Consider the following 21,533-nt stretch of genomic DNA (forward strand, 5'->3'; position numbering starts at 1 on the left):
TTTAGATATTTAGAATTAGGATAGAAAAGTATCTGTCACACACAGTTTTTTTAAACGGCACTGGAATAATTACCAATGATCGCTATGGGTTAGAGCACTTTTTTTCTGTCTACTAGTTTTCATAAATGACCCCCTACTCCCCATGTTCATTGATCTAGTAAAATTACATTTAGAAACTACACATTTAGCAGCATTACGGAATTATCAGGAAATTATTGTGCATTAAAGGTAACAGGCTTCATAAGTGTTCTTTCTTGATATGTGTCACTAGGGAAGACCTTGGAAAGATGCCGTACACCTCAATGTTCATAAAGGAGTCTTTGAGACTTTATCCCCCGGTTCCAGGAGTCGCCCGAAAACTCGGCCAACCAATCACTTTCTGCGATGGGCGGAGTCTTCCTGAGGGTTAGTTCATCGTTTCCTGTATGTAACAAATTACATTTCTCCCATAATGTGACAGTAGAGGCATTCACTAAGAACAGAACTGTTAGAAGTAGTGGTGCAAAGGCAAAGACGTCTATGATTCCTGTGGTAAAATAAATGCAGGAACCTCATTCCTTAAAAATGCAGATATCCAGGAATTAAAGGATATATCCACTTTCAATCAAGTGGCTGATATTAAATATTTTAGGCCCAAACATACATATTTCTCAATACAACCCAGTAACTATGACTCTTAATTTAGAAGACCCAACAGTGTCCAGGGGCAAACGCAGGATTCGAGGAGGGGGGTTTCCATGCCACGATACAAGTGGGCGTGTTCAGTATGTGTAGGGGCGTGGCTACAAACACACTCGGTGTCAAACACACAGATATGTAAGCTGCCCCATACACAGACAAGCACAGCCACACACAAACACACAAGATCAAACACACAAACATGTAAGCTGTCACATACACACACATACACATACACACACATACAATAACACACACATACATAAACACACAGGATCAAACACACAGATATGTAAGCTGTCACATACACACACACATACATACATACATACATACATACATAAATACACAGGACCAAACACACAGATATGTAAGCTGTCACACACACACACACACACACACACACACACACACACACACACATAAATACACAGGATCAAACACACAGATATGTAAGCTGTCACATACACACACACATACATAAACACACACATGCTTAAATACACAGGATCAAGCACACAGATATGTAAGCTGTCACATACACACACACACATACATAAACACACACATACATAAATACACAGGACCAAACACACAGATATGTAAGCTGTCACATACACATACATACATACATACATACATACATAAATACACAGGAACAAACACACAGATATGTGTCACACACACACACACACACACACACACACACATAAATACACAGGATCAAACACACAGATATGTAAGCTGTCACATACACATACATACATACATACATACATAAATACACAGGATCAAACACACAGATATGTAAGCTGTCACATACACACACATACATAAACACACACATACATAAATACACAGGAACAAACACACAGATATGTAAGCTGTCACATACACACACATACATAAATACATACATACATAAATACACAGGATCAAACACGCAGATATGTAAGCTGTCACACACACATACACATACATACATACATACATACATACATACATACATAAATACACAGGACCAAACACACAGATATGTAAGCTGTCACATACACACACATACATACATACATACATACATACATACATACATACATACATAAATACACAGGATCAAACACACAGATATGTAAGCTGTCACATACATACACACACACATACATAAACACACACACATACATAAATACACAGGAACAAACACACAGATATGTAAGCTGTCACACACACACAAATACTTACATACATAAACACACAGGATCAAACACACAGATATGTAAGCTGTCACATACACACATATACAAACACACACATACATAAATACACAGGATCAAACACACAGACATGTACACTGTCATATACACAGATAAGCACAGACACACACAAACACACAGACATGTAAGCTGACATATACACTGACACACACAGACTCACACACATACACACATTCTTACCTTCTGCTGCTGCTGCCTCCTGCATCACGCCCATGCTGGCCATGTGGGAGGAAGGGGCGGTGCCAATCTGCCAGCAGAGAGCCTGGGGCGCACGCAGGATTGTCAGGGGGGTGCCCTGACCCCCCCAAAAAAAACCCAGAGAGAGAGCTGCAACCCCCTGCGTGCGCCACTGAGAGCTGTGCTCACACAGCAGGGGACTAACTGGGAGATTATTACAAACAGTAGTGGCTGGTCCAGCCACTGTGAGCATACAACACCCCAGGCAGGACAGGGGTTTCTGGGGACGAGGAAACCCCCCCCCCCCCCTGGGTGCGCCCCTGAGTGTCAGGCATTCTTAAGAGTATGTTTAGTTTGGTTGCTCTGAATAACAGAAGTATTTGCAGCCTTTAAGACAGTCTGGATGCCCTCTTGCACTACAAACTCAGTTTTGTGTTACGTTCTGCAGGTGTTAGTTCTGTGCATAATTTAAATTAGCTGCTGTAACCAGGCTATTGAAAGTTTGGTGTTGGTGATGGTATCACAGGATAGAGGCAGATACTGTTTAGTGCAGCTACTGGCTTCATACATGTAACGTATGATGGGAGTTGTAGTTTATTGCCACAATCGCTACACTCAGTGTTGTCACCTTACGCTCCCTTTTTACCACTAGGATTACAGTTTTAAAGAATACAAAGCCAGAAGACTGCATCTGGGATTCACTAAAGCTCCAATGAAATGTAATTACCCTCTCCGGGGGGGAAATGTATCAAGCTGATTGGTTTTTCAAACCCGCCTGAAAACTCTCAGCTTGATACATTCAGCCCCTGATCTCCTTTATCTCTCTCCCCCACCACCCTCCAAAACACACTGTCACTCAGTGTAATCTTGACACTCTGGATCCGGCGGTCTTTCCCTCCTCCCTTAAAATTTTTCTCTCCCTCTTAACCAATCTGACATATCCCAACCTGGTGACCTCACTCTATAACCACACTGACTCTGCCTGCCCCACCACTGCTGTCTCCCTCTGCTGTTCCAACCCCCAACCTTGGAATTTTACAGGGGCGGACCTAGACTTTAATTTTAGGGGGGGCAATCTAGCATTGTCATGGCCCCTTTATTTTGATTGGATGGTCCTGGTTGACCCCACCCATTGTCCCTATTGTCCCCTCCCCTTTTTATCAGCGTCTTGGCAATTTAAAATGTATGCTTGTGCTGCTAGAGGGGGCCAATTGGCCCGATTGCCCCCCTTTCTCCCCTGGATACGCAACTGGCACTCTAAACTCACACATTTCATTAAATTATGTTCACGTACTTCTGATCACCACTGGATGAAATCTCATTCCCTGGCAGAATTTCTTCACTTCAAATTCAACCTCTCCTCCTATTGCTCTGCCTTCGCTCTAGCCAAACAATCCTTCTTTAAATCCCTCATTATTTCCCTATCATCCAACCGCCGTCGCCTCTTTGCCACTTGAAGTTCCTTACTTTCCCCTCCTCCCTCCATTTCTGCCTCTGAATTTGCTACGTTCTTCTCCCCCAAAATTTATGCTTTCAGAACTGAGATATCCTCCTCGCACTTCTCTCATATTCCCCAACATTGCCCTCCAACCATCATCATATGTGCCCCTTCCACCCACCTCGGGTGAGGAAGTCCATTCTCTACTTTTGTCCTCTCACCCTTCTACCTACCTCCACTTCCACCTCGCCAGATACCTCTCACCTACTGCCTGCTCTCAACTCAACTTATCCCGCTCCTCCGGAATTCTCCCATCTTCCTTCAAAGATGCTCTAGTCTCGCCGATTCTAAAAAAAGCTAATCTTGATCAAACCCCCCTGTTACATTACCACCTCATCTCTCTCCTCCCTTTCACCTCTAAATTGTTTGAACAGCTAGTCTACAGCCGTCTCAATAGCTACCTCCATCCTTTCCAATCTGATTTCCGCCCTTCCATTCCACAGAAACTGCCCCCACTAAAGTCATTAACGAACGTTTATCCGCCAAATCTAAAGGCCACAACTCGCTTCTCATCCTCTTGAGGATATCTACAGCCTTCAGTACAGTCGATCACCGTCTCCTGCTGCACACCCTTCGCTCCATGGGCCTTCTTGGTTCACCTCTTATGTCTCTAATCGCTTTTTCTCTATTTCTACCTCTGGTTCCTTCTACCCATCTTCCCCACTTTCTGTAGGAGTCCCTCAGGGCTCCGTCTTTGGCCCTCTGCTCTTTTTTTCCACACCACTTCACTGGGTGATCTTATCAGTTCATTCAGCCTCCAGGAACACCTTAACAGCGATGACACATAAATCTACCTCTCTTCTCCTGTCCTCTCCCCTTCCCTCCTCACTAAGGTGACCTGCTGCCTCTTTGTCATTTCATCCTGGATGTCCCAACATTTCATCAAACTCAATATGGCCAAATCTGAATTTATAGTCTTCCCTCCCTCAAGAGACTCTTCCCCTCCCATCCTCTCCATCACTATTGGTAATACCGACACCTCATAAACTAAACTTTGTGACACCTCATAAACTAAAAATTATAATAACAATAATAATTTTCTAGGGTCATAATAAAACAAAAATATACATTTTTAGCAAATATTAGCTTTTTTATATTTTGTAACTGGGCAATATTCTAATGCTTCCTAGAAAAGTTAATAGTGACAGGAACTGAGTCTTGAGCAATAAACTGTTGTTAAAATTGATTTTCACTGTGTTTATGTTTTCTTATTTCTGGCAGGTTCGTTGGTTATAATAAGCCTCTACTGTATAAACAGAAGCGCCGATATCTGGAAAGACCCAGAGGTGATGTAATGTGCAATTTCCAATAATTACCATTATGTCTAGGGCATCAACTTAGGGAGACCTGGGGGTAAATGTATCAAGCTGAGAGTTTTCTGGAGGGTGTGAAAAGTGGAGATGTTGCCTATGGCAACCAATCAGATTCTAGCTATCATTTTGTAAAATGTACTAAATAAATGATAGCTAGAATCTGATTGGTTTTTCAAATCTGCTGGAAAACTCTCTGCTTGATACATTTTCCCCCTGTTCTAAGGTGATCATGAGACTGCAGTTGTTTTGTAATGTGGAGAGAGGCAGGATGAATAGAGCATGCATGCTAAAGGCTTGTCTATACTGCTCAGCAGGCACACAAAGCTCTACTTCACTCAAGTAGAACCACAAACAAAATTAGTTTCTACCTGACACTATAACAGGCTTTTGTTTTTATTAAGCATTGTGTTAGTTTGTGTCATTAGATAAAAATGTTTCCTAGGTAGCAATGTGGCTTTGAGTAAAAACTGTTTGTTCAAGATCTTCTTGACTCATTTACATGTTTATTTTAAGTTGCATATATCATAAAATACTTGTAATTCAAAACGGTGGTAGTTGGTTTTCCAGCGCAGACAAACCCAACACAGTAGAGAGCAACGAAAAGATAATGATGACAACAAGACCGTTCATGTAGAAATTGCGACTTACCAAGTTAATGACAAGTGGTGTTTGCGGCAGCTTCGATTTCCTGACACTGATAAAACCGACTTTGCAAAAGCTGGGCGCTACGAAATCACGCAATTTCTAATGCTCCGAATGCAAGATGCAGTTTTAAAGCGGCAATGGCTGGACACACAGCCTGGATTACACACACACAAGTGTGTGTGTGTATATATATATATATATATATATATATATATATATATTGTAACAAAACGCCCCTTTCTCATGGCACTTTTGTCACCTTCTGTTGCAAGAATACCCAGTAGACTTCAGCAACACAAAACTTCTTTGTGGATATATTTGGTTTATTATACATATACAATACTGTTGTGAGCGCCATCTGTTTATTATTGTGTATTCTCTATCTATTGTCTCTGGTTATATTAAAAACAAGGCAGCACCGTCAGATTGTATCTCTCCACATAAACATGTGGAGGAACACAGACAGAATTTCTCAGAGGACCAATCGGTGCCTAAAGATATTTAATGAAAATATTGATTTATTAGAATCTGCATCTGACCTAGATGGTCTATTTTGGGATATAGAAAAACTACTTGTGAAAGAAACACGCATTTGGTGGGACGTGAAAGGTCTAGAACACTATATTGCGGTTGATCGTATCCCTAGGGGCTTGCGGATTAACAAATCCCACACTTTTGGTAGTAATAATGCAGATTTTATGAAAGAATGGGACCAAGTCCTACATAATTGTTCTGTTAACCTTATGAAACTCATCATACACGAAAATAAAAAAATATTCCATCAGATTGAGGAAGAAATTAAGACAAATGATTCATTGTTAGAACCCTATAGAGATAAGGAGGACTATCGCATTAATGAACAAGTCCTCAATAAAAAAACTTGCAAAGGTAGAAACGGAAGTTGTTAGAATCAAAGAGAAAAAATTCTTGAGAGATAAACAGGATTATGATACTAAGAATATTAAACAGTGGAAAAGGAATAAAGTTCAACACACTAGTAGAAATATTTCATGTCCTGAGAGTGTGCCCAAATCTGATACCAACTGGAAAACTGTCCAACACACACATAAAAGACCACGACCTAGTCCACTAACTAGGAAACATCTTTCAACAGAACAACTACCACTTAGAAATAGATTTGTGACACTAGACAGAGCTGACGCTAGCAATAGTGATGATTTTTTGTCCCCAGTCCGATTGCTACACGAAAGAGGGGGAAACAAGAGACATGTGAGAGAGAATATAAAAATAGCCTCACCAATGAAACGCAGATACACGGAAGAAGAGAAAAATGAGGGGGTATTCAGAAAAATAAGGAGAAAGTAATGATTGTAGATAATGATAAGCTGAAAGAAAATGGCATCTTTAATCTTTCTAAACATCAACTTAAAACATCAGAAGTTTCACTACTTAGTAAGGGCCTCACTTTCGCCCCACTCAGAAACCAAACAAGTTTCAAATGTTCATTGATATAAACAAGTTCAGTAGAAAACTAACGCTCAAGAGACATTTCACTAGAAAAGAAACTGCTATAATTACCAACTATGAGAGCACATCCAAATCAGGTCTCAAACCAACCTCAAAATTTTATCCATTGGAATCTAGAAGCAGCCACATAGATCTATTCCAGGAACTACACTAACCCTAAGAATCCTAATTTATCTAAACAAGAACTGTTAGCTGTAGACACTCTAACAAATAATAAGGAAATTATCAAACAAGCAGATAAAGGGGGAGGAGTTTTATTGCTTGATAGATCAGCCTACATTGAAGAGGCTGAGAGACTTCTAAATGTTGAGAAATCTTATATTAAATTACAGAATGATCCGACCAGCGACTATATATCTATTTTGAGAGATACACTATTAAAAGGTCTACGTAAACATATACTCACGAAAGATGAATACCAGTTCCTTCTTGTTTTGAACCCTATTATTCCCATTTTTTATTATCTCCCGAAAATTCATAAAACTTTGAATAAACCCCCCGAGAGACCTATTGTTGCGGGAATTGACTCTTTAACGTCTCACTCATCTGAATATGTTAATATATTCCTCAGTAAATATGTAACAAAACTAGAGTCTTATCTAAAAGACACCACCAGTGTGCTGCATATTTTTAAAGATTTTAATTGGAATCCCAATTATACTTGGCTCAGCATTGACGTGCAATCTCTCTACACAGCAATAGAACACACTAAAGGCATTAGTGCATGCTGAGAATTTTTAGACCCAGACCCGGAATAGTCTTTGGAACATAAGGATTTTATTTGTGATTTGATTCATTTTATTCTCACCCACAATTATTTTACATTTTTAGATACCTTTTATCTACAGGTGTGCGGAACCGCTATGGGTACAATTTTTGCACCGAGTTTCGCTAATCTTTTAATGGGAAGCTGGGAACAAATGCATATTTTTAACCCTAACCCATTTTCCAAACATATAAAAATCTATAAAAGGTACATAGATGACATCCTAATGGTATGGGAAGGTGATGATGAATCTATAAACTCATTTTTAACGTACATTGATAGCAATGACTACAATCTTAAATTCACTGCTAATTGTAGCAAGGATAGGATAAAATTCCTGGATCTAGTACTAATAGGCTCTGACAGTAAGGTCGAATTCCAGAATTTTATTAAGACAGTTGACACAAATAGTTATCTACATTTTAAAAGTGGCCATGTTAAAAAATGGAAGTCCAATATTCCCTTTTCACAATTCTCAAGAGTTAAAAGGAATTGCAGTAACGAATCACAATGCGAAGAACAGCTTTCCTTGTATGCACAACGCTTTTTAGATAGAGGCTATCCGGAACAGCTTATTTCAGAAGCCCTAGCCAAAACTGAAAGAGTAACAAGGTCAGAACTAATGACGTATAAGAATAGGGATACCAAGACAGCCTATATCCCTTTCATTACGAACTACAATGCATGTGAACATAGGATCAGGTCCACACTATCTAAACACTGGAACATTTTAAGGATAGATCCCATTTTAGTGAACATTCTACCCACAAAACCTGATATAGTCTTTCGCAAAAGTAGGAATCTGAAGGATACTCTGGCTCCCAGCATGATACCCGAAAGGAACCTAAATGTTAGGCAAACCTTTTTGGAAATTAAAGGTTTCAATAAGTGCAATCACTGCAATATATGCAAGTTTACTAACTCCAACAGAAAGGTGTTTTATAATTACAATAACAGTGTGAAATACAACATCAAACAATTTATGAATTGCCAGACAACCTCCGTTATCTACTTACTTGAGTGTACCTGTGGCCTAAAGTACATAGGCAAAACCAAAAGGCCATTGAAAATATGCATACAAGAGCATATTCGCAATATTAAAAATAAGATTGAATCACACTCTGTCTCTAGACACTTCAATAGTGTACATAACTCTGACCCCAACCACCTAACGTTTAAAGGAATAGAAAATGTCAGTCTGGGTCCAAGAGGCGGTGATATTCAGATTAAACTGTCTAGACAGGAGATGTTTTGGATATTCCAACTCAACACTTTGGCCCCGGCCGGTCTCAATGAAGGATATGAGATTGCAACGTTTTTATGATCTTATGATTTTATGCACATAGTTTTCTATTATGATGTTAAGTTTTTATGCTGCCTCTTTGATTATTTTACATTGAATATTTTATATTGATGCTCTTTATGCTTTTTATGTTTTTTATATGTTTTTTATGGTATGTTTTTTATGTGCTATATAGGTTTCTTTTTGGGCTTGAGACATCCCTCATCATTTTATGTATTGTTTATTATTAACAATCTGCTATTTATGTACATGTTCATGTTCAGGATATACCTGTAGTTTTATACCTCTTTATGTCTGCAAACACTATAACAGTTATTACTTTCATTATGATCCAACTGTTTTAATAAGCATATGTTTTTCAATGTTAGAATGTTATATTGAAACAACTGGCAAACTATACAACATTGCTTAATATTAAGAGAATATTCTTCCCTTTTTCCCTTAATTAAAATGGCCCCCATAATGAATTACTATCTACACACTCAACTTATGGGTAGTTTTGCCCAAAAACAAGATGGCCGCCGGCTAAAATCGCCGTATAAAACACTATATATACCCTCTCTGGTGCTAATCACCAGTCTCTCCGTGTCCCCATGTACCTATTGCTACATTCCCTTGACAAAGAAAGGGATTGTTGACCTAGATACCAGTATAGCAATCGCGGCTAGGCCGCACATGCGCAGTAGCGATTGCGCAATGCGCATGTGCAAAATGGCAGCCCCCATATACAAATACACTCCTATGATGATATAATTTTATATAATTTTATATGAACCTTGAATTAAATACCTGCTATTTGAAATACTACACCATATGGCACATTATCTTGTTTCCCCATATCTGATGAGTGGAGGAGAGCTTTTGTGAGTGGTGTATGACTGAGAAGCAGATATACAGATGTGCTGATTCTGCGGTTACTCGGAGAAATATCGTGACACCTGTGAAGCTGGGTTTACTATATTGGAAGCAGTATGCAGCTAAACATTTCCTGCTTCTGAATAAGAACATTTTATGCAGATAAGCAATTTATTTATTCCCTGGTGTATTTATGGTGATGGGCTATCACAAGTATACACTAGTCCTCTGATTGTTCTGTTTTTCTGTCTTTTGAATACTTACAAGACTGGACTTTATAATCTTGGTCCAAGAGGACTATCCAGAATCTTGAGACACTGTCCCGCTATGACTCATATTATTATCCACTGAACTTTGGGCTTGTTATCCAATATTATCACACCCTGAGCGCCGATTCCTGCATTATATCTATCTATATATATATATATATATATATATATATATATATATAATAGTTATATATTCCTAGTGTATACATGCATGGTATGAAAGTGCATACTTTAATACTTTGCATCCAACGCTAAATGGGACCCTAAGAGTACTGTTATGTCTGAACATTGGTGTTTTTAAAAATTTTGTATAATCAAGTCAGTACATTAATATTTTTCATTATAATTCTGTCATAAAAAGTTATTGTATCTGTATTTTGTAGAGTGTGATGTCCATGTGTTTACCAAACGTTTACAAAGAAATAAAATTAAAATAAACCTTATTTATAAACCCATTCATATAATAACATTGGATTTCAGTATCATCTCTATGCGGATGATACACAAATGTATCTATCCTCTCCCGATCTTTCACCATCTGTGTTGTCTCGCGTTACTGACTTTCTGCCATTTCATCTTGGATGTCTTCTCGCCAACTCAAACTAAATCTTTCAAAAACTGAATTAATAATATTCCCAACCAAAAACAGAAGCTTCCTGCCTGACATTTCTATTTCTGTTGATAACATGACCATAAATCCCACCCCGCAAGCTCGTTGCGTAGGTGTAATCTTTGATTCACAACTGTGATTTATTCCCCACATCAACTCTATATCTAAATCATGTTACATACACCTAAAGAACATTTCCAAAATATGCACATATCTGACACAAGACACCGCAAAAACATTAATTCATGCACTCATCATCTCCCGCATCGACTATTGCAATTCCCTCCTTACTGATCTTCCCAAAGTCAGACTTGAACCCCTACAATCTATTTTGCATGCAGCGGCTAGATTGATTTTCCTTACTAACCGTTTTTCCTCTGCTGAGCCACTCTGTCAGTCTCTACATTGGCTGCCTGTATTTCAACGAATCCAATATAAAATTCTTCTACTAACATACAAGGCCATCAACAAAATTGCACTGACATACATTTCCTCACTTGTCTCAAAATATCTCCCCACTCGACACCTCCGTTCTGCACAAGATCTGCGTCTCTCTTCCACTCTCATCACATCCTCTCATTCTCAGTTACAGGATTTTTTTCCGGGCTGCACCCACTTTGTGGAATTCCCTCCCTCGCACAGTAAGACTTTCCTCTAGTCTTCAAACCTTCAAGCGTTCTCTGAAAACTCACCTCTTCAGGCAAGGTTATGATATTCCTCAACCACCATCTTAATTTCCCTAGATTACCCTATTACAATCCTCTACACAGCTAACGCAAGACAACAGCCCTCTGACCAACATTGCAACACACACAGCCCACTCAATACTTTTACCTTTATGTTCTAGCTGGTCCATTGTGCAATATGATGTAGCACATGCCCTTGTGTTTCTAACTCCCATTGTCCTATAGATTGTAAGCTTGCGAGCAGAGTTCTCTTACCTATCTGTCTGTATGTATTACCCAGCATTGTTTTATCAATGTTTGTTCCCAATTGTAAAGCGCTGCGGAATTTGCTGGCGCTATATAAATAAATGTTGATGATGATGATGATAATGAATAACATGCATAATTCTGGATATTACTATAATTAGGCCATATTACCTAATTCTGCTTGTATGTGATACTATACTTAGTGCTACAAAACTGCTACTTGTTATGAGAAAGTTATCTCTAGTTGTTCTTTATATATTAGGTGTTTGATCCGTTACGGTTTTCCGTGGAGAATACAACAGACCGACACCCCCACGGCTTCCTTCCTTTCTCAGCTGGCCCAAGGTAGGACAATACCAGAACTACATATTATGGGGTAGATTTATCAAAGTTTGTAAAAACGAAAAGTGGAGGTGTTGCCTATAGCAACCAATCAGATTCTAACTATCATCTAGTACAGTGATGGTCAACCTTATACACTTCGGGGGCCCCATGGTGAGGCCCTTTAACTTTCAAAAGAGCCGTACATTACCCATAATCTCAGTAATAAATCAAAATAATACATTTCATAAAAGAAAGAGACACTTATCTGTAATAGCATACTAGGTATTTTAAACAAGTGTTACAAGCTATAGCAAACAAATCTAACAATAAAGCACGGAGGAGCTGGGGTCAAAGGTGAATGGCTCGGAGGGCCACCTGGTGCCCACCACTGATCTAGAACATTCTAGAAAATGTTTTAGAAGCATGTAGAATCTTTTTGGTTGCAACATCTCTTTTTTCCTTTTTAGAAGGTTTGATAAATCTACCCCTATATGAAAAAGTGCTTCATAGTATTGGGTGAACAAATTGGATGTATTGGATTTGTTTCACATATTTTCACATAGAGGTATATTTCATATATTTCTTAAGCTGGATTCGTATTTTTATGTATGGTTATAATGATCATTGCCAGAACATAAAAGTTTTCTAAACAGAGTACAGCACAATATTGGGAATGCTTTAAAGAGTTTATACACACTTTTTTCTTGGTGCTTTTTCACATTGAACCGTTGACTGATACAGAAACATTTTACCCAAAAATGAGAATGTTGTTTTGGGTGGAATTCAGTAACTTTTGCTGTAATACAGAAGGCAACATAACTGGGGTCTGGTGTTCCCTAAATCTGATGGGTGTCCCAATGCACCAGTTCTTCTCTCCTACTACCATTTGCCTGTTTTATTCCATGGGAGATGAGACTCTATAACACTGATATAATTTACAAGATGGAGAAATGAGTGGAGTGCTGGGCAATTGGTATCCTGGTGGGACCAGCCTAATCGGATGGAAAGCCGGAACCCAGGTAAATATCATTTTGTATTACAACATCACGTGAACTCCACCCAAAACTACAGTCACCCTTTATATTAAGGGCCTGATACTCTAACTGGCTATAGGTTGATCATATCCTAAATTCCTGGCACAACAAACTGTACTAAAGTAGGGTGTGTGTATGTCTCTCCACAATCATCATTCTTCCTGATCACCAAATAGCTAGATTGACTCAGTTTGACTACCTGCATGAGTAGCCATAATGATAGATTGATCAAACCTTCTAAAAAAGAAAAGTGAAGGTATTGCCCATAGTAACCAGTCAGATTGCTGCTATCAATTTCTAGAATGTACTAGATAAACAATACCTAGAATCTAATTGTGTGCTACAGGCAACACCTCTACTTATCCTTTTTATGTGTGATAAATCTACCCCTGAGTCTTAACATATATGACCAGCTCCTTTATGGCGCCCAGAACCACGTTCCTTCTGGGTAACTGTCACTCCTAATGTACTCTCGTACTGGTACACATGGGCTGGTGCCCCTGACCGCTTACTATGGATCAGGCTGCTGTGGTTGGATCCCCCTGGCCTATCACACTGGCCAGCTGCTGGGTAGTGGCAGAGCAGTGGTAATGGAGAGCTGGGTCCAAACCTCTGAAACAGCCTTGAACGGATTAGATTTTGGGTCTAATCTGTAGGTCACAGGATTTTCAGCATGGAAGATATTTTCAAGCAGGTCGTTGAAGCAAATTATGTTTATTTGCAGTCACACTGATTGGAGTTACCATTTACCAGGTCAGATGAAATCAGAAGAACAACTTTTAATACAAAACAGTGATGTTTTTATACACATTTGAACACAACCTCACTTGGAAAGCCAGCCCCCTTCCCCCCCAAGGTCTGAGCTATTTTTAGAATCAGGATGTAACATATTTACCAAAACATGGATTTACCTGCAATGCAAAGCTAACAATATTTAGACTTATCTGTGATATCCTAAAAACCTTGCTGTGACTTCCTGCATCTTATTTCAGAGGTAAGAAATTTACTAGCAAGTAAAAGGGTTTAATTAACATGAATCCTTTCTTCAGACAGTTGCAGAATACACATTCCCCAAAAAAAGGTACAAACCCCAAACATGCCATTTCCCAACATCACAATACACAAAAGACTTCCATCCACAAAGGCTTATTGTATCAAATATATACATCAGAAATAAGGCATTTGCTCTAGAAAGGTTAAAACAGAAAAAGCGAATTTCCTCCCCCTGGTCTCAGAAATTAAAGATTTCCCTTACCAAAATATACACAATATAAAAAATAAGTGCAATTATATAAATAAGCGCCCTGTGCTATTTCCTTTAAATAAATTTATACCAGAAGTTATTTATAAGTGATCCAGTCACAAATATATATTTATTTAGACTTATTTATGTAGTGCATACATAATATGTCACAAACACATTAATCCTTACTGGCATGGAGCTTACAATCTATATTTCCTATCACATGAAGACACAGACACATTAGGGTTGATATTGTTGACACAATTAACCTACCATTATGGGAGGCTGGGATCACAAATGAGTTAGTTTGATTTTTATATTGTTAAATGTATTTACACACCCTACCTCTTGATAATCAGTGTTTAGATATGAAATAATGTATCTAATATTACTGTTAAAAACCACCATAGTACTCATTGTCGAAACAGAAAAATTATTCCTCCCCCTCCAAACACCTCCATTGCCGTGTGCATCAGAGAGGGCAGCACCCATTCACCGCTGCCCTACTGTGCAGAATTGCAGTGAGGTTTCCCACCTGCAGGACACAGCTGTAATGATCGGGATGGCGGGACAAAACCCTTAAATCGGGACTGTCCTTCTAAAATTGGGACAGTTGGAAGGTATACATACGATGCTGTGCTCCTTGGGAACTGTCATTTAACAATTGGTGGACATATACTTTAGGAGATAGGATTCTTATACCTTATGGAATGTAGGTGATTTATTTAAAACTTTACATCTAGGTGTAAAACATGCACTGTGAAACAGCAACCAATCAGAAATTAGATTGTATCTCTGTAGTCGAAGTTAGGCTAGGTACACATTAAAGAATTTTCCGACCGACATGTTATCTCAAACGATTGAGTGTACGGCAGAAAGTCCAATCAATCTGACAATTCATGCATACACACTGACACAATTTACCTTCAGATCTGTACTCTCCATCTGGTCCTTCATCTGATCCTCTAGTCTTCAGAGAATGACAGCACAATATTCATTCATTAATTCTTGTCACATTGTCACACTGATTAAAACAGCCTTGTTATAGCTGTCCTAACGAGTTTAGTTAGCTTCTGTGACTCTGAAATAAAACATTCTGTCTCAGAACGAACAAATGAATTATTCCTTCTACATTTATTCACCAGACATTCATTGCTAGTATCAGCTGAAAAGAGCCCGACTCTGTAAACTCTATGGAGATTGTGAACATGAGTGCATACACACTAGATATGGGCGGGCTCAGTTCCCCGAGATCCGAACCCACCCGAACTTTGCCTATCCGAGTACCGAGCCGCTCCTGCCCGTTCGGAATCGAAATCGAGGCAAAATGTCATCGTGACGTCGTCAGATCTCAGGGCTCGGTTCTCGCGATATTTGAACTGCATAAATACCCGTCTACGCAGCAATCCATCGCCATTTGACAGAGGGAGAGAGCAGGGTTAGGTCACAGGCTGTATTAGAGCAGGGACAGAGCAATAATTGTATACTTTATTCTTTCAATTATTATTGCAATTCTGATACAAAATCTATTAGCAATTCTTAGAGGAGGATAAAGGAGGCTTTTTTTTTTTTTTTATATTTTGCACTACAAGTGCTTTGGGGTGTCCCATATTCCCCAGTGTTAAACACTAATTTTTCTGGCTGCCAAAAGTCATATTTAGCAGCAGTATGTAATACAATATTTTGCACTACAAGTGCTTTGGGGTGTCCCATATTCCCCAGTGTTAAACACTAATTTTTCTGGCTGTCAAAAGTGATATTTATCAGCAGTATCTATACAATTTTTTGCACTACAAGTGCTTTGGGGTGTCCAATATTCCTCAGTGTGAAACAATAATTTTTCTGGCTGCCAAAAGTCATATTTAGCAGCAGTATCTATACAATATTTTGCACTACGAGTGCTTTGGGGTGTCCCATATTCCCCAGTGGGGAACACTAACTTTTCTGGCTGCAAAAAGTCATATTTTGCAGCACTATCTATTGAATATTTTGCACTACAAGTGCTTTGCTCTCATTAAAATGGATTCAAAGCAGTCCACATATGAGCAGGATCAGCAAGCAGGTGCTGGCACCAATCCTGATGGTAGTGTTCCCAGCACGTCATCTGGTAAAGCCTATATAAAAGTACATAGTCTTTTTAAATCAGGGAAAAAACATACACACAAAAAAAATTACAGTGTTGAAGCAAAAAAGAAGTGTAACTGAGGAAAAGTTAACTGCCGGAAAAAAAAAAAATTGCCAACATGCCATTCTACACACACAGTGGCAAAGAAAGAATGAGGCCTTCGCCTTTCTCTATTAGTGGCAGATCAAGAAATGTTACTGAGCCTTCTTCTTGTACGGTCAATCGTGCCCAAGCAAGACCAAGTAATTTGGAGTTTAAAAGTGGTGCCCAACTACTGTTACGTGTGAAAGGCGAGCTGCAAGAAAACAGTAAGGCATTAGAGGATAATTTATGCTCAGAATCAGAAATGACACTAATCCCTGTGGAGAGTCCATCCACCAGTGGTATGTGTAATCGTGAGCATTCTGTTACTGTACCCATAAAGAAGGGCCCTTTCAGCAGTTCTGCTGATGTGTGCCTTAACAGCCCGAGTGTAGCCGGTGATACACCAATTGAGGATGCCACTTTGGAATTAGAAGAGGATGAGGGGGAGATTTGTGTAGGCGACAAGGGCGCTAATGATGATGTTGATGAGGATGATGCAGACAGATACCAAATTGCCTTTCTCAATTTCTATTTATATTCTACAGTCTATAACGGCTGAATAGTTTTCTATTTTACTCCTAGTGGAGAGGGGGTCTGATGCAGACAGATACCAAACTGCCTTTGTCCATTTATTTTTATATTCTAATTCTACAGTCTATGCAGGCTGCTTTTTTTCTATTTAACTACAAGTGGAGGGGGGAGGTCATAGACAGCCACCAAACTACCTTGGTCCATTTGTTTTTTATATTGTTCAGTCTATGCAGGCTGCTTTTTTTCTATTTAACTACAGGTGGAGGGGGGGGGGGGTCATAGACAGCCACCAAACTACCTTGGTCCATTTATTTTTTATATTGTCCAGTCTATGCAGGCTGCTTTTTTTCTATTTAACTACAAGTGGTGGAGGGGGGGATCATAGACAGCCACCAAACTACCTTGGTCCATTTATTTTTTATATTGTTCAGTCTATGCAGGCTGCTTTTTTTCTATTTAACTACAATTGGAGGGTGTAATATACACCCAAAGACGATGGCTACATTGCCAATAGTCAAAGATGGAGGGGGAAGACAACCAGGTTTGTCTGTATAATTTGCAGGCAAGTGTTAGATTTAAGGACGGCCTACCAGGGATTCAACTGTTTTTTCATAATTTATTAGCTTTAGAATTACCTCACTTATCCAGGAAACTGATGGAGCACTAAATTAGGTTATTTTAGACCAAAAAAATTGTACTTTTTTTAAAAATATCAAAACAAAACCAAAACACGCAAGAGCGGTTTTGCCAAAACCAAAACCAAAACACAAAGGTAATCCAGATGCAAAACCAAAACCAAAACCAAAACACGGGTGTCAGTGAGCATCTCTAATACACACTACATGATTGGTCGGAAAACAGTACAACAAACCAAATGAGCAGATAATAGACACATTGGAATGACTTTTGACCATCGTGTCACTATCCACACTAACCCGACTTCTGACCGAACGGTCGTATGTCGGCTGATTTGCCCAATTATTGGACGAAAACACTCCAATGTGTACCCAGCCTTAGACATTGAAAGAAAGTGTCCAATTGGTTGCATTGTTTTTGTGCAAATATTGCACTTACACGCAGTTTTAATAAATTAGCCTTAATATTTAACATGTAATTTACAAAATTTACACTGCCAGGTAATTATATTTGCAATGTGAATGCACATGCTTATATTTATTTGTATTTTTACAATTTTTGTACGTTTTTAAAAATATAAATCTCTATGTCTGCAGATGAAAATATGAGAGGTGAGATTAAATTGATAATACTCCCTGTCAGCTAACTTGTATTGTTTTTTTTCCCAGAAATTGCATTGGGCAGAACTTTGCTATGAATGAGATGAAAGTTGCCACTGCCCTGTTATTAAAGAGATTTCAGATACGTGCAGATCCTGAAAATGAGCCTCACGTAGCGTCTCAAGTACTTCTCAGATCCCTGAATGGAATTAATCTCTACCTGAAAAAGCGGGAGGAGTGAATGTGTGATAAGACTTTTACAACTTGGAATACAGAGGACATTGCAAAGACCACAGACCATACAAAGACAGACTATAGACTATAGCAACAAATCAGAATCTAGCTATCATTTATCTAGTAAAATGATAGCTAGAATCTGATTGGTTGCTATCGACAACACCTCCCCTTTTCCTTTTTAGAAGGTTTGATAAATCTAGGTAAGAGAATGGAAATCTCGGCTGTTCTCTGAATCATAATATTTAGCGGGGAACGCAATTGGCCGCGTTACTGTAAAAACTAACGCCGCCTGCACATGTTATTACGGTAATAGTGAGCTTAAATACTGTTGTTATGGTAGTTTCAACGCTGGCTTTTTGCATGCAGAAAACCGGGTTAAATTTACTGTAATAACGGTAATAGGTTTAGCGCAGCGTTACTCTGGGGGAAATTTAATGACCCCCCCGCCCCCTTAGAGTCAGTGTATTCAGAATACATTTTATGAACCAAGCAGCCAAAATAGCTTAATTGAATTCCCCCCCCCTTAGAGTCAGTGTATTCAGAATACATTTTATGAACCAAGCAGCCAAAATAGCTTACCATCCCTCCAACTCAAGCAATATCGACCAATTCTGTATCTTACCTGAAAGCTGATGCTGTAGGTGACAATAACTGATTCCGTAAATGCATACTTTCACCAGCTTTAAGCTATATTGCTGCTTTCGGGGGATATTCTCATTTCTGTTGGCGAAAAGTACTGCAAACTGGCAGAATATACTTAATTTGTGTTTTCCTCCATATATTGATATAAAAAAAACTGCTACAAAACCAACATGAATGTCTAACTTACATTTGTACTTCGAAGTGGGCATAATTGAAAAAACATAAACATTATAAACAAAAAATTGGACCAATAACTCAACCAATAACTCATATGGCACCGGATCCATATTTCCAGCGATCTCTTCGAATGCGGTCAAAGAACTCAGACTAGTCAATGGCACTAAATAGCTGAGTCCCTTTACCTTTACCACCCCAAAAAGTGAGATATGGCCCTGCTGAATGGAGGGTGGTTGGCATGGGCACCCCTTGACTCGTGGGCCCTTGTGCACTGCGCAGCCTGCACCATTAAGGACTTTTTTTCAGTACTTATAAGAAAAAATACTCTTCAGATTTTTCTCTCTACAATGTAAAGAAAATTCCATTGACAATATCACTTCTCCAATTGTCACTTTAATGCTGTATTTTGTTTTCATTCTAGTTTAATTTACAGGAAAAAATATATTTCCTGGAGTGAAGAATACATTAAACATTAACTTTTTTCTGTAAGAAATTACATTTTTTAAAGTTGTTTTCAACAATCAACATTTTTGAGAATATTACCCAGTGTGATTCCCTGCTACAGCCAACTAAAAAGCCTCAATCACAATCCCCTGTGATGTCACAAATTCTGGCGAACTGATAGGCTGCACTCTTACGAATATTAAATCAGCTCAGAAAATTTCTGCTATATCTGTTTGCAGGCGACACATAGACCTTCAGCTGATAACGATTATACTTGTTCATTGCAAGAGAGAACATGTCTACTAATGGACCATATAACCCCAATTGCGATTAAACAATCAAATAGAATACTCCACTATAATGTGAAAAAGGAACAATCCAAAGGACATGCATGATGTTTTTATAAAAACTGAATGTTTATTACTACATTTTAGTACAATAAAAAATATAAGTTGCATATGTCCAATATTAAGTCCCATCGGAACACATGCAAAAAGCATTATTCTATAAAATAAATAAACGACTCCTAAAACTATAATCATTAATAAAAATGTGTTTTGAGAAAAAAAGTTGTTGTTTTTTTACATTAAATACATATGTCAGTACTGTATGTACAATTTTCTCTCTTGCATACAAATGTTCTTTGCTTATTACTGGAATGCATACATGTAACTTTTAATAACAATGGCAGTCATCACTCTCAGTCTGCACTTACATTAATATGGCTAAAGAAGCCTTTTAATTAGCCGCATCTGCATTGGCACACCCTTATTGTATATTGCCTATGTTCGTCCACCACTTCTCTCCCTCGTTCTGCCCCTCAAGTCATCAGTGTTATTTGCGTTCAGACATGTATTGCATCAATTGCATTCATTAGTGTAAGGTCCGTTTCTGTGCATGCGCAGAGCTATTTCACACAAGATGTGGCATACAAAAGGACTTCCGTCCGAACATGAATCTTCTATACACCAATCACTAAGTAGCTTACACAGGTTCATCTGATTAATTAATAAACATAATTTTTTCCATTATATTACACATTTGTTCTTTTAAATACATTTTCTCTGCAGTAACATTCATCATATATTTGATCTTAAAAACATATAACAAATTGCATATGTCTGATCTTGGAAGCTAAGCAGGATTGGGCAGGGTTAGTATTTAGATGGGAGACCACCTGGGGTAACAAGTGCTGTAGGCTAAAGTATAATTAATGAAATTCCGTTGTTGCATAATGTACCAATAGCGCACAATACACTTTATTTGTTTTTTGCATATATGCAACATCTCATGTTTTAGAACAAACTGGTGGCTTTATAGACAATTGGATAAATGATCAATTATGGGACACATGAGATCGCATTTTTGAAAACAATCAGATTAATAACTGTCACCACACATTATAACGCTTTTAGACTTTTAATGCTTGATTATAATAATACACACACGTAAAATAACTTCAATTCATCCACTTCCGCATAAAAAAGCACTCTGCGAGATGTAGTTTTCTTAACGGATGCATGTGTTACTCGCTGTGCCGATCACGGCATCCCAGTCGTCATGGAGACGCTTAAGGTTTTTATCCTGGCCGTTGTTAGGGAAACGGTCAGGACGTTCAGCTGTTACCGCCGCATCACGGCAAGAAGGGCAGC

General features: G+C 38.6%; 1 protein-coding gene across 1 annotated transcript in view; it reads left to right on the forward strand.

Moving 5' to 3' along the window:
* Window positions 1-18,710, forward strand: part of LOC142099983 (cytochrome P450 4B1-like) — a 35,395-nt gene extending 16,685 nt beyond the window's left edge. Inside the window, exons 9-12 of the mRNA XM_075183991.1 lie at window positions 272-405; window positions 4,846-4,910; window positions 12,068-12,150; window positions 18,451-18,710. Coding sequence (XP_075040092.1) covers window positions 272-405; window positions 4,846-4,910; window positions 12,068-12,150; window positions 18,451-18,622 — 454 coding nt within the window. The 3' untranslated portion in view covers window positions 18,623-18,710. The remainder of the gene's footprint in view (window positions 1-271; window positions 406-4,845; window positions 4,911-12,067; window positions 12,151-18,450) is intronic.
* Window positions 18,711-21,533: the final 2,823 nt, after the last annotated feature.

Source organism: Mixophyes fleayi, chromosome 8 (genome assembly GCF_038048845.1).
Source record: "Mixophyes fleayi isolate aMixFle1 chromosome 8, aMixFle1.hap1, whole genome shotgun sequence".
Lineage (NCBI taxonomy): Eukaryota > Metazoa > Chordata > Amphibia > Anura > Limnodynastidae > Mixophyes > Mixophyes fleayi.